The sequence below is a fragment of the Ambystoma mexicanum genome, chromosome 12 (assembly GCF_040938575.1).
Source record: "Ambystoma mexicanum isolate Mex_15411 chromosome 12, UKY_AmexF1_1, whole genome shotgun sequence".
Taxonomy (NCBI): Eukaryota; Metazoa; Chordata; class Amphibia; order Caudata; family Ambystomatidae; genus Ambystoma; species Ambystoma mexicanum.
Genome location: NC_090936.1, coordinates 928,564,598 through 928,579,687, shown reverse-complemented (window position 1 = coordinate 928,579,687; position 15,090 = coordinate 928,564,598). Strand labels below are relative to the sequence as shown.

At 49.9% G+C, this 15,090-nt stretch overlaps 1 protein-coding gene across 1 annotated transcript in view; it reads right to left on the bottom strand.

Annotated features, from left to right (window-relative positions):
* The window catches only part of CFAP54 (cilia and flagella associated protein 54), a 3,669,934-nt gene that overhangs the window by 1,573,765 nt on the left and 2,081,079 nt on the right, over window positions 1-15,090 (bottom strand). The window contains exon 30 of the mRNA XM_069629416.1: window positions 11,341-11,430. Coding sequence (XP_069485517.1) covers window positions 11,341-11,430 — 90 coding nt within the window. The remainder of the gene's footprint in view (window positions 1-11,340; window positions 11,431-15,090) is intronic.

Below are 15,090 nucleotides of genomic sequence, written 5' to 3'. Positions count from 1 at the left end.
AGCCCGGCAGCCCATCCAGGACCGCAGGATCGCCGGACATGATGGCTTTATGGTGCTTCGTTAGTTCGTTGAGTTTCCCTATGTCGGTATAGTACAGCTTCCCGTCATCTCCTCAAATCTTTGAGATATTGTTGCAGCTCTGCGTCTTCTTCAGTTTCTGCGCTAAGATTTTGTTTGCTTTATTTCCTTTGCTATAATAGAATTGTTTCGTATATGCTAGGGATTTAGCAGTGCGATCAGCGCAGTGCATTTCTAATGCTAATTTAGCCTTTCTCAGAGATCTTTCGGCCTTCTTGGTGTATCGTGCTTTCAGTTCTGCTTCTCGTTGAGACACTTCGTTTGCGAGCTTGGCCATGGCAATCTTTGATATACGTCTCTGCTCCGCTCCTGCACCTATCAAAGCACCTCTGACCACTGCTTTCATTGCATCCCAGATGATGTTAGTAGAGGATGATTCCGTGGTGTTTTCTGCAAAATAGTTGGTTATTGTGTTTCCGATTTCCGAACTGATGGCTGCATCTAGCAGCAAGGAGTCATTTAATTTCCAGGAACGCCGAGCGGGGGTTCTTTGGCCTGATATAGCTAGATTCGCAGAGACTGGCGCATGTTCCGAAATCATGCATGTGTGTATCTCTACATTGTTTAGACATGGGAATAATGTTCCGGACAACAGAATGAGGTCTATTCTCGAGAAGCCTTTGTGCACGTTGGAGAACTGCGTGTAAACTCTTGAGTTGCTATTAAATAGTCTCCAAACATCTACAGTCTCCGTCTCCCTGAGCAGTTTGGCTAGAGAAAGGGCATGTGTGATGTCCACCACCGTGGAGGGGAGGGTTTTATTGACTTCTGGGTTTGGCGTGGCGTTAAAGTCCCCCCCGATGAACAAATGGCCTTCACGGAATGCTACAATAGTCGGGATGAGGTTCTTGATGAACTTTTTTTGAGCTGTGTTAGGGCTATAAATTGTGGCGATTGTAATAGGTAGTTCTTCGAACACTCCCTTGAGCAGGAGGAAGCGGCCCTCTGAGTCTCTCCGTATTGTGATGTTTGTAAGTGGGACTTTGTCGCTTAATATTGCAACCACTCTTTTTTTCGATCCCACGGTGGCGAAGTAGGCCCTCTTGTATCGCTTAAATCTTATGTGGTATTTGTCTTCCTGCAGCAAGTGAGTTTCTTGGAGTAATACAATATCTCCAGCCAGATGCTCGAGCCGATGTTCTATAGAGCGGCGCTTCCTTGGCGAATTCATGCCTTGTACATTCCAAGATAGGATTCGTATCTCATTCAGATCAGCCATCGCCTAGGCGTTCCTGTTGCTTCTGGAATCTACTCCATTCCGCCGCCGGGATTGTGGGAATGATACGCGACAACTGCAATCGTGCTAACAGTACATGTACTCATCTTCTCGTTGCGCACTGTGTTGATGCTCCGGGGAACGTATCTTGCTGTGAATGCTGTCCGAAGCTTTGGAATCGTCCCGCTGAGACCCCCAACTACCCCCCTCTGTCCTCCCCCTGCCCAACAATGAACTGGTAGGAGAACCGGCACCCTACCGCCACCGGGGAACTGGTGGCTCCAATGCTCCAACTGCTGGCCAACTGGGCCGCCGAATTCTGGTTTGATGAAGCGCTGCCAAAGATCTTTCGTCGCTCGCCTAAATTGCTGTAACTTTCCTCCCTTTGCTGTGTGTTCGTTTCCGCCTCCAAGTGGAGAGGACCTAGCAAACAAGGATGGGGCCCATCTGAGCCTTCCGCGGGAGGCACTCAGCCCAATTCGCTATCTTTCTTCGGGGGGCCCCGAGGCCTGCGCATCCTGTTGGAGTTTGTCCATTCTCCCCCCCTGACGACCTCCGGATGAGTGTCAGCTGCTTCCTCGGGTTCAGAGTCCTCCCCTGCACTCTTTCGGCCCATCAACCTCTCCGCTTCTTTCATTGTGTAGATTTGCCTCTGGGACCCCTCCATCTGAACTTCAATGAAGTGGGGAATCCCCATTGGTACGGGGTTTTCTTATCCCGTAACCATTCCGTCAACGGGCGCATCGTTTTACACTTTTGGAGGGTCAGCATCGCCAGGTTCTGATATAGAGATAGTGTCGCGCCCCAGAAGGTGATCTGCTGCAGCTACCTAGCTTCCCGCATTATATCTTCTTTTATTTGAAAGAAATGTATTCTAGCAAGAACATCGGAGGGGAATTTAGATGTTTTCCTGGGGGTCGTTCTGTGAACCCGGTCTAACTCCAGAGGCGAGTTATCCGGTAGGGTGATGATAAATCGAAACAACTCCGTCACATAGGATTTCAGGTCAGCGTCAGCGATCGAGGAGGGGATCCCTCCGATACGGATGTTGTTCCTTTGTGAACGATTCTCCAAGTCCTCCTGCTTTGCTTCAAGGGCGTTGCATCTGGATTTGAGGGCGGAAATTCTATCCCTGTCCTGTTCGCTGTCAAATTTTTGCTCGCAGACCTTGGATTCCAGTCCGGCGGTTCGTTGCGCCACTTCCCCCATCCTTTTATCTAAAGTGGCGATTTTCTTTGAAACTTCTTCCGTCCCCTTTTGGATCGCTCTAGTCAAGGCTGTCAACAGCTCCTGGAGGTCAGCCTTGGTGGCAGCCTGTACTGCGTTGGGGTCTGAATCCCCCAAGGCGGTTGCGCAGTTCCCAGTAGGGATTGTCAGGGGATCGGCCCTCTTGGCCCTGTCCACGGCTGCATTGACCATGAGGGCGGCAATGTCTGCTTGCTTGGACGATTTCCCACTTTTGGCCATGTTGTTGGTCTCGGACCTGCCGTACCAACTGGTTCCAGCTGAGTTGGCTCTGCTACTTTTCGTGTGCCGCAGTATACTATGGCTGAATTTGCTTTGCTTGCCCACAGGGTGTTTGGCGTCTGATGGGCTGCACCCGTTCCAAAGACCGGAGACTTCTTGGTCTATGGTGCAGTGATTGTGCCACCGATAACTGGTGCTGATGCTGATTTCGGGCCCATGTGGGATCGAAGGTCGAGATCGTTATTCTTAGCAGGACCCCTTCCCCTCCCGACTCCTCACCTCAATCCACGGGCCGATGCGGCATGCAGTTGTTTCAGGTGGAGGGCCCCGGGCCGGGGTCTTTATTCCAGATGGGATTTGCCTTTCCGGTTGCAGTGTTCGGGCCTCCGGGCCCCCAACCGCCAAAGCGTGCGGGCCCTCCCAGCGTTTGGCATAGGCGTGCTGCTCCGCAGCGAGGTTGCTGGTTCTGGGTAGAGTCAAGGGGGAGCGAGGAGGCAGAGTCGCGGAAGCCACCCCCGAGCCCAGGACACTCCGCCGTGCCCAGCGGTCCCCCGCCGCCTGGCTGGGAGGGAGCCAAAGGTGTTCCGAGGCCACGGGGGGCCGGACCCACGCTCTACTCTGCACTGATGGGAAGCTCCCTCGCCGCTACCAATACAATGTGGGTGGCGCCCGTCACCGTCCAGGACGGGAGCCGGAAACTCGTCCTGATGTTGCTTTCTCACCGGGTGGGCCCGGAGTCCCGCCCAGATGTTCCCGCTGCGCCTCCTCAGTGTGGGCCGAACGGCCGGCGTAGGACGAGCCTCGGGCGCCGAACAGCCACGCGTGTTCTTGCAGTATATGGCTCCTGAACTCCCACTCTGTGGAGATACATGGCTCTGTCAGGTGCAAACCCCACTGTAGATCTCTGCGCTTCTAGGCAAGTTGGTGGTGACGATCGGCGGCTTCAGTCTGGGCGCCGTGGCTTAAGGCCCCAATTCATGCCGTCGGAGACTCCGCGCGACAGAGAGATGCGACGGCCATCTTGGAAGCCGACGGGATCTTCGCGACCGAAACGACAAAAACCTCTTCATTCGGCATCGGATCGAGAAGCCACCAGCGCGACAGCCGCAGGGAATCCTCCGACACATCATGTGTCAGTTACAGCTTTTAACGGGGCCGCAGGCCGGTATCTGACCAGGCGTGATCATCTTGAATTTCTCTTGGGGCAGGAAAAGATTGAACTGGGAAAGGTCTAGGATGGTGTGCAGGCCAGCCTGGTTGGGTTTGGGCACCGTAAACAGTCGGGAGTAGAAGCCCTCCCCTCGTTCCGCTAGGGGAACAGGCTCCACTGCTCTGAGATCCAGCAACTTCTGAATCTCAGCTGTGAGGGAGGGCGACCCCGACTGCTGGCAAGGAGGGTTGAAGGGTGGGGTAGGGGGTAGAGGTAAGCAAAAGCCTGCCCAAGCGACTGACAAAACCCACCGGTCTTCGGTGATGGTCTGCCATGCATCCCAATGAGACGCAATGCATTCTCCCACCGGGGTCTTGTGCGAGTGTGGAGAACCCTCATTTGGCAGGTTTTTCGGTGATATTACCACCTGAACCTGAGGAGGAGGCTGAGGAACGGGAGAAAAACCGAGTCGGTTGCTGCCTCCGGCGGGAATTTCCTGAAAGGGTATCCATTCTGTGAGATTTGTGATCTAGAAACCCCCTGAAACCAGAGGAGGGCTGGCTTTATGACAAGAGTCTCTGAGTCCTAAAAGGTGTTTTAACCAGGACGGACAAGGACTTAGCTGTCTGGGTGCTGTCCTTCGTTTTGGTGAGCTCCACATCCGTTGAGGAATGAAAAAGCTCCTTACCATCAAACGGCAGGTCCAAACACCTTGTCCTGCACCTCTTTTGAGAACTTGGTACCGTGCAACCAAGCCTGCCGAGAGGTATCAACTCCAAGCATAACGCCCCGAGCCGAAGTATCAACGTGATGAGCCGCGGCCTCCAGCAGATCCTGGGCCAAGACCCTGGCATCCGACAATCCCGCCTTAAAGTCCTCCAGCTTCTCGACAGGAATGAAGTCCTCGAACTCCACCAGACCTTTCCACATCTTCATATTCGCCCCCGCTAACACCAGTTCTGCATTGGCATGCCGTAGCTGCAGGGCCGAGTTAGAAAATATCTTCCTTCCAAATGAGACGAGGAGCTTATCCTCTTTCCCCAGGACCTGAGTAGCCGTTGTAGAAGAGGATGCTGCAGGGGGCGGACAAGATGCTAGAGCCACCTCTTCCGAAGAATGCAGCCTGTAGCGCGCGTCAATTTTCTTATTGATGAAAAGTCCAGAGTGTGGTTTCTCCTAGACTCTACGGACCTCAGCAAAAATGTCCTTCTGCAAGAACAGGCCGGTACACCCCGAAGGAGACAAGGTGAACGCCCCCGAAAGCGAACCCTCCTGCGGAGCGGGTGGCTCGAGCACTGGGACATCCAATAGACACATCATGTCCAGTACACGGTCGTGAAAGTCTCTGATAGAGCGGGGCTGGTCTTCGCTTTCTTGATCGCCCTGCGCATCATCCGACAGGTCAGAATCCTGCTGAACCACGTTGGGCACCGCTTTGTCCACCGGGGACAACGGAGGCAAGGGCAGAAAAGTAGGGGGAGGCCCTGCAGGCAAGGACGATGCCCGTGGAACCACCGGAGGTGCGAGCGGAGCCGGTGGTGCAGGCGGGCAGATCTCCCTAAAATGACCCTTGAAATACTCTCTCATGGGGTCGGTACGCATGAGTACCTGAAATTTGCTGAAAAAAGCATCCTCCGGAGAAAGCTTTTGAGACGCCGGAGAAGGCCTCTCATGAGTGGGATAATTCCAAGGACGCAGAGGGGAGGGTTGCCAAGTGGGCCCATCCCCTGTGTGTCCACATAAATCAAGGGTGCCAAACACACAGGCAGCGAGATGTTGTGCGGAAGGGGCATCCGAGCGTTCCAGTCGTAAACCGGACAAAACGGATGCGCACAAGGAACCTTATGTTCACCAACAGAACCAATCCCTACAGCTGGGGCCGATGGCATAGTTGCAGGGGAAGCGCCCAAAATGGCCACTGTGGTCTTGGCAGGAACGGCTGCCATTTTGTCGTCATCTGAGGGGAACTGCGGCACGTGTGAAGTGAGGCAGGGGTCCCCACCGGTGGATCAGGGGTCTTCATTTTAGCCTTTACACAAGGAACCTCGGCCGAGCCGGTACTATGCAGCCTGGGATGTTTCTGCGACATACCAATAGCCAAACTAGCCTTCACAAGAAGGACCTCAGCACTGCCAGTAAAGGAGGAACTATGGTTCGAAAAATCACTCCTTGCCCCAACGGTTCTGGCATTGCCACAAGAGCGGGAACGGAGAGAAACACCTTTCACCGATAAGGCCTTCTCAGGCCTCTCAGAACTGTTGGTTTCCTTATCCTCTGCACGAGGTACCTCGGACCCGGGTCCGGTAGAAGCCTCTTCATGGCGGGCCTCGAACATACGTTCGGTTTCACCAAACCCAGCCGAGGCCTCGGGGCGCACCCCGGTACTTTTGCAGGAAGCTCCCCAATAAGGAGGCCTCGGAGCAAGCTCCGGTACCCCACGATTCAGTAGAACTAGATCCACAAGCAGCCCCCACAGGAGGGGCCTCGGATTGCAGTCCGGTGTCCACAGGCCCCTTACAGAGATCCTGAGAGAAAACTCTGGTACACTTTTTGGGCCCAAAAGGCACCTCAGGGCGAGCCCCGGTGACAGAGCGGTCAACGCTCCTCCTGGACTGTGAAGACCCCGGAAAGGAGTCCTCTGGCCGGGATGCCCTAAAAAGTAAAGAACTTACCGGGCGTTTTTTCTTCTCTTCGATGAACGTTAGAAAATGCGATGGGGGAGCGCGTTGGAACACCTCCTCCCACCGCTCCAATCGACGTTGAAGCGCCTGGACCTAAAGGGAATCACAATAGAAACAGGAGTCCCAGCGGTGATCGGGACCCAAACACTCTAAACAAAGAGGATGGGGATCCGCCCTCGCAAAGCGCCGCTGACACGAAGAACAATTCAGGAAGTCTAGCTTAAACGGCATAGACAGACTACTACGCGATCGCTAGCGAGAGTTGGGAGGAGGAGAGAAGGAAGAAATTCTTCCACAGTTGCAAGTGCGTCCAGTCCTGAATGAGCAGAGAAAAGGACTGATGGGTGATGCGCGGGGCAGAGCTAAGATGGGCGGGGTTACGACGGCGTGTCGTACCCCATGTAGAAAGGGAGGAAGGACTAAATGTTTTGCAAAATTTAGATGCTTTTTCAAAGTGCTCCCGTCCCGTCCCACAGGACAGAGGAATGTCCCATAAGTATGGAGGAAAGGGGGCGGGATGTAGGAGTAGGTAGGGTTACACATACAGACCCTTAAGTGCTGAGGGAGCCCAGAGGCAGTGCGAGAGCAACTGGACATGCAAGAGCCTGGGCCCGAGTTCAGGGGTGGCCAGGTGACCAGTGTGCAGAGCCATCAGGGACATTAGCAGAGGAAAGGAAGAGAGAAAGCCATAAAACGTCCAGGGGCTGAACTCTCCAATAAAAGGAAATCTGTCCTCCAGAGACTGAGCAATTTAACTTTGGAAATCATGTTTTTGCAGGAAACCCACGTGCTTCAGGCTAACTAGCGAAGACTTGGGTATAGATCCTACCCGGAACAGTTTTTTGCTACTGGCGGTGAACAGAAACGAGGGTGGCCATATTACTGGCTAGTCATGTGCCGTTCACTAAAGTTAAATCCCTGAAAGACCCGTTAGGAAGATATGCGTTTATTAAAATGGGGATCTGTTTGGGCATAGTTTCACTGGTCTCGCTCTATGCTCCTAATAGTGGGCAGGCCCAGTTCCTCAAAGCCTTTATTCCCCAGGTGCGGTCATTTGCAAAGGGGAAAATAGTAATAGGGGGAGACTTGAACTTGGTCCCAAATCCTGAGGTAGATAAGACAACACTTGCATCAAATTGGATTATAAAAATGCAATCTCTCTGGCTGGCTTGTTACATGAGTTGGGATTGAGGATGTGTGGAGATTGTTTAATGGGAGAATAGGAACTCTACATTTTATTCACATGTACACAGGATATTTTCCAGACTCGATCTTATGCTACTCCTTTGCACATTATTCCCATGTGTCCAAGAATTGGTAATAGAACTTTGCATCCTGTCAGATCACGCTCCGGTCGTGGTGGCCCTGACAGTTACTGGTAACCCCACCCCAAATAGGTCCCCCTGGAAGTTATATGACACTATTTTGAAGGATGAGGTTCTGTGTCAGGTACTAGCTGAGGTGTTATCAAACTATTTTGCGGAAAACCGCACTGCCAGCTCTTCTATGGCTACCACATAGGATGCTTTGAAAGTGGTGGTAAGAGGTGAAATAATAAGCCAAAACGCAGCATACAATAGGGAGCACAACATATTTTGCTCTCATCCAGAGGCAGAGGTATAGGCAGCTAAGGACGCCCATAAATAAATGCGGTCTCGAAGGGCAATTAGGCAGCTTACGCTGGCACGGGCCAAGCTGGGGATCCAGACAGGCAGCACAAGACGGTGGTACAAAAGCCTAGGAACGAGATTCATCTTTACAGCTGCTATTCTCCTGAACCATGACTTTTCCTGATTGTTCCACCTGTCAAGATCTGCTGCAAATTTCAGCCATAGCTACAGGAAATTACTTTGGTAGATCCTTTAAGTGGTACTCAGGACCCAGATCCCCAGATATGGGATAGATTCAGAGTCCCAAACTATCCGATGTAGTGCTTCTAGGAATGGTCTCTCGTGTACAGGGATGGAGATATCCAAGCTGCAAGATTTATTATAGTTGATAGTGAATCCCGAAATGGACCCAAAGTCGGCTAATTCCACCAATAAGGACTCAAGCAAGGCCCTCACGTCTCTCATTGTTAACATTACGTTGTCTGCATATAGCGAGGGAATTATGGTGGGTGGTGAGGAATATAAATGATAAAGTGGATCCCCAGGAACTTCTGCCAGATATGTCTCTCCTTGGGAGCAAGACCTGGGGTTGGAGATTGATGGGGAGGCATTGCAGTGCATATCTTCCCGGATGTATCAATCTTCACAATAAGCCACTGACAAGGAGAGTGTGTTGAAACTGTGTTACAGATGGTATCTAACCCTGCAGAAATTGCACAAAATGAACAGGGACTACTCGCCTAACTGTTGGAGGGGCTGTGGGGATGAGGGCTCTTTGATACATTTGCTATGGTCATGCACCAAAGTTGAATCTTTTCTGGAAAGAGGTACTAGCCCGGATTAAAGAGATCACCGGCCTACAGCTACCAACGGACCCCCTGATTATACTTCTGGTTGACACTGGGGATGTCATTTTCACCATGTCGGGGTCACGGGCAGCTCTCATCAGTCACCTTTTGGTGGCAGCCAAAATAACCATTGCCCACAATTGGAAGAACCAGGGAACGCCCACTGGTGCTAATGTGGTGGGTGAAGGTATGGGAGATCTTGGCAGAGCTAAAAAGTACAGGGTAATTTGGATGCCGTTCATAGATTACTCTAAAGGGATCCCACAATTATGGTGAAACCGCCCAATCTTTGACAATTTTCATCGTTGTGATTGGCTCTGTGAGGTATTAATGCTGCATGGATGTATGTGGGTGGGGGCTGGGTCAGATGCCTTGGTGGTGACTAATGTAAGCTGAATAGGGGCGTACTGAATCTCAGCTTTGAGTAACTATACGGCCGAAGTCTGGCTGAAAAAGAGATATTCGGCTTCAGCCCAATACTTTATTATAACTCGAAGCTGAATAGTTTCACCTACAAAATACATTGAGCACGGCTTTGACTATGTGCCTGGAATCATTCAGGCATTTCATGTTTATCCTTTAAAAGTATAATTAAACACATGCTGCTGTCACTCTTTAGTACAGGCAGAGCATAGGATTTAAAGTGCAAACAAAGTCCCTGCCCTTCTTGTGCTGGACAGACTTTCATCTGGTGGTTTGCTGGGGAGGGGAGAGCTGAAGCAAAACTCAGAATATTTTGAATGTATCTCTGGTCTCCCCTGTATTTTGCACCTGAAAACTATTGAGCTGGAACAATAGTTTTTAAAGTCGCTATTGGAAAATGGTCTTTTGGTTCAGGGCCTTATTGATTTGCTGAGGACATGTGTGAGAGATCTGAAAGTTACATGTTCCAGTGCCATCAATTCTAAACCCACAGAATATAATTAAGCAGATTTATGTAGCTGTAGCAGAGATCCCAGTAAATTCCAAAGCCTGAGTTAAATAGCTCAGGAGGTAGTGTGCCTGCAGCAAAGAACAGTATTCAGCCTGAAGGCCAAGATTATAAAGCAAGTAAGATCACTCATTGTGAAGTGTGCCTGCGGCAGAGATGTGCTTGTCATATAGAAACAGATTACATAGATTACAATTCCGACCCCCCAACTTTCTCATGTTGCAAGTGAGTCCTTTGAAATGGATGAAAGTGACACATGTTACTAAAGAACATGGGTTTATTTTTCTTAACCAAAATGCCCCAGTGTGGCAGAAATATTCCTCCCAATATAAGGGTTAAACAAGAGGGATATTTGTGTAATAAGGAAAAGGAGATATACGTTTACAATTTAGAAACATTGGGCCAAAAGGATGTACAAGCAAAACAAATAATTAAAATAAACATTCCAATTAAAAAACTGAAAATCAGCACTGTCCCATCCCTGTAGGGTCAGCCGAGAGTCATGGAGGGCTCAGCATTCCCTATGTATTTTTGTTTGGTGTCTTATAAATGCCCCAAAACATCACAGACATGCCCCACCTGAAAAACAAAGAAACAATACTATCTAGAAATAATGACATTTTACAAGTGTCTCTTCCCCATTCAGTACCACATGTATTTAACAACCTAAATGTTTGTATTCAGTAGCACTTCAGCAGTCAGCATGGTGCAAATTGAGGTATTCAATCCTTTTGTGTTACAGTGCATTGCCAGAGCCAGAAGGCTAAAGAGGAGCAAGCCCAAAAAGGACAATTTAAAAGTACAAGTAGACACATCCCAGTCTCCCTTGCAGTGGTTGAATACATGCACACTATACGTTTTGGGCTAGTCTTAGATAGTTGGGCAATTCCCAACAGGCAACAACTATGAATGCACAAAAATGCAAACTGTGCCTTTATTGAATAGTTTATTTTCTGATAATGTATGCCTTTCATGGTTTACACAAACATCTTCTGTAGACAACAAAGAAAAGAAATGCAATAAAGAATGGATATGCAAATTTAAAAGTCTTTTTCTGGTCTTCATAACTTTATTTATCAAAAAGGTAACTTTTCGGCTCTATATTAGGCTAAAATCTTTAAAATACTTAAATCTACTATTCAGTACACCCTTGGTAAGTACCATCCTGTGTAATCTGTTGTAACCCAATGCCTGTTTTATGCTGTATTGCACTTTCGCTGCTATGCTCACAGTCTGTTAAATTAATGTTGAAAAAAAAGAAATAGTGTTACAAACAGTTGGGCCTTGCCTGCTCTGCTGTATATGCTGTTATTTTAATTGTTAGCATTATGAAAGAAATACACATTTAAAAAGGCTTACATTCTTTGAAGGCTACTTTTGATGGCCAGCAGGCTACCACAGAATGAAGTATGATGGGATCTTCTTGACCTGTTAGAATTGTTCCAGTCTCTACAGTGCCAAAAATATAAAGCAGAGTAAACATTATTTATAATCAGTTGTGAACTTGAGCAAACATTTTGAAATCTTGTGGTCGTTATAGGCAAACTTTGTCAACATTTTTCAATTTCAGTCAAAATCGACTCTTCAAAGTTTTCTTGTTTAAAATCAACTTGATTTGGTAAACTACCTTTTGTATCTTATCATTGTTCACAAAGGCTATAAACATACGCAAACCATCCGTACCAAGAGCACTATAACAACTCCTACTAATAGCCCACCTAACCAGAAAACACAAGAAAAGGAAGTGTACAAACAAGCATGGACCACTAAATTATGAGAAGATGGTTTAGAGAAGATGAATACAAATAAAATAAAAACATGGATGCAACAAATCCAGACCGCCTCATCGCTCGCTGTGTCGGTGTATTAGCTATTGTTGCTAAAATAGACTTCCAAATTATCATCCTTCTGGTTCCAGAAGGATAATATAAATCCATGCAGTTAGGTCAGCGAAGGGTTAACACATGTAGCATTTTTCAAAGTACGCACCAAATAGTGCTTCCCCAGATCAAGAAAAATAACAGTTCCCACTTCCAATTGTGTGAAGCTACATGTAGGGATATCATTTGGAACAGAAACAATTCATATTACGCAACCTTACCTGAGGACAGCAGAGCACAGAACAACAAATTATAATAACAAGAACGTTTGACAAAGCAGTGGGCATATTTAACTAGAGAACAAAAAGGTTTTCAAATTCTTATAAAAAGAGATCAGAGTAGGAGACAGATGAAGAAATGATGGAAGAGAGTTCCAAAGGCAGTGTAAAGTAACCAAGAAGGCTTGCTTAGAAGTTACAGTTTTAGAAACCTTAGGTAGGTTCAGGTGAAGAAGGGCTTTACGCCACATAAGTCTGGAACTAATGGAGATTGTCAGTTGGAGGCTAAGTAATGGGGTTGAAGCGTTTTGTAAGCAATGCATTCCAGTTTGAACAACATTTGAATCTCCAGGGAAAGCCAGGGAAGCACAACCAAGATGGGGGAAATGTGGTCCAACTTCCACTTACTAAGAGTCTGGCGGGCCACAAAATTAAGAACTGACCTGAGAAGTCAGAGGGTGCATTTAGATGCACCCATAAATTCAACATTTTCGCCATCCATATGAAACGGAAGCAAGGCTTTAATCACTGTATAGAAAAGCTTGGCTGGAATTTACATTTTAATCTTGCAAAGAAGGAGAAGAGTTGCTTGAGCTTCACTATCAATGTGGCCTTTAAGTGATAGTTTATTGTCAAGATAGAATCTGAGAGGTTTAGCACCTGGCACGAGAGTCAGGAAAGTGACATTACTCGCAAATGGGGTGAGTAAAATTAAATAAAATCTATACAGACGTTTGGAGCAAAAAGAATGAATTCTGATTTTAAAGTATTGAATTTAAGATTGGCTATCCCCACCCAGTTCTCAATATCAGTTAGGTATGCTTTTAAGTTACGAATATTGCTAATCAACTATGACATTAAGGGGCCGATTCATGGAACAAACGTGCGCCGAAAATCTTCGCGCAAGCAGGCGCAAGCAGGCGCAAGCGGAAAAAAACAGGCGCACGCGCATGCGTGCGATTCATGGAAGTCCCTGCGCGTGTTTACCTCGGTATGTGCGTCAAACCCGTGCATGACGCACACGTCACTGCAACATCCCAAAAGACGTGCGCGGCACGCACAGTGAAAGCGCACAACCTCGGCGCATACACCAGAAAGTGGGCGGAACACGGGGCGGAACGCGCGGAATGGGGAACAACTCGCGAAAACAAGGGCGTAACTGGGGATGTACTGCAGGGAAGCAGACGGAATGCCCACACGCACCCGAACCACACGTATTCATGGAATCGAATAGGGCAAAGCCACGCACAGCGAAAGACACGCACAAGCCGATACATGTCCGCCACACGAAGGCAGGCGGTAGCGTCCCTGCGCATTACAAAAGTGGCAACATACAGCAATTGTGCGAGCGGGGCACGTGTATTCCGGGGGTTCGCATGAACTTACTCACGCGATCGGGCCTGGGGGAGCGGGCTACGTGTATTTCAGGGGTTCGCGTGAACTTTCTCACGCGATCGGGCCTGGGGGAGCGGGCTACGTGTATTTCAGGGGTTCGCGTGAACTTACTCACGCGATCGGGCCTGGGGGAGCGGGCTACGTGTATTTCAGGGGTTCACGTGAACTTACTCACGCGATCGGGCCTGGGGGAGCGGGCTACGTGTATTTCAGGGGTTCGCGTGAACTTTCTCACGCGATCGGGCCTGGGGGAGCGGGCTACGTGTATTTCAGGGGTTCGCGTGAACTTTCTCACGCGATCGGGCCTGGGGGAGCGGGGTACCACTCACCGTCTGCCTTGCGTGTAGAAGAACGCGTAGCCAACACCCGCTGTGAAGTAATAGCGTGTGAACCCCAACGGATGGAAAACACACGCACCGCACGAAAAGCACGTACAGAACATAAAGGCACACAAGATCACCAAGCCCTGCCAGGGCAACGCCCGTGCGCAAAACGTCACAGACGCGCTTACGCTGTAAGGGCCTTTGGTCCAATGAAATCGCGTACGCGTGCTGACGCGCTTACGCGCTAAGGGCCTTTCCTCGATTTTCACGCTGACGTGCAGGATTTTCACGTGCCAAATCACTCCGTATCAAGCTGGCCACGCGAAAACACACGGAAGACCACGCTCCTGCCCAGAAGGCCGAATTACTGCCCCCCAGTGCCCCGAGCAGCCTCCCACGTGCCATCTGCTGCTGCCTGCCTGCCTGCCTGCTGCTACCGTGCCCTGCCATTTGGTGCCTGCACATCAGCCATCTGCAGGTGTCCAGTTGCTGTGTCCACCCCTGCTGGAACAGAAGACTCCCGACTCGGATAACATCGCTCCACAGCCCAGCCCCAGGACCCAGTTGCCCACCCACTCCTGCCCCTGGGGTTGCCATGTCGGGCACATCAACATCTGGCACCAGTGGCAACCCCCAGCCAGAGAGGCAGAGGGGCACCAGCTTCACTGCCACCGAAGTTGGTGTCCTGGTGGAGCAAGTCCTGGGGCAGTATGATGCCCTCTTCGGATCGTCCCGCGCCAACAAGGAAGGACGGGAGAGGATCTGGGCCGACTGTGTGGTTGCCATCAACGCGGAGGGGGTGGCAACCCGCACCATCCAGAAGGTCAAGAAGCGCTGGGAAGACTTGAGGTCCAGGACCCTCATGAAGGCCCGGCGCCTCGTGGAGGGGGGCCGGGGCCGCATGAGTTCCATCCAGTTGAGGGTCCTGGAACGCGCACACCCAGCGCTCCACGCCCAGGTCCTTGAGAGGGAGACCCGTCTGGAGTTGAGCGGTAAGTGGCCAAGCATTGCTGTGTGAGACAGGGCATGTTGCAGTGTGCTGGTTGTCTGATACTTGCCTGCATGTGTGACATAGGCCATGTACGCATGTATGTGTGCAGGGACATCATGGGAATGCATGTGCGACCTGTAATGTGTGAACCGCACGGTTGTTGCATGTGTTTGAATGCGACATGGGGAGCCCTGTGCAGATTGCACACATGAGAGCATGGCAGTCTCTGTTCCTGGACATGGGTGGGGGCGAGGGATGGGTGCTGATGCCAGATACATATGTGGTATCCATGTCTGTGTGCC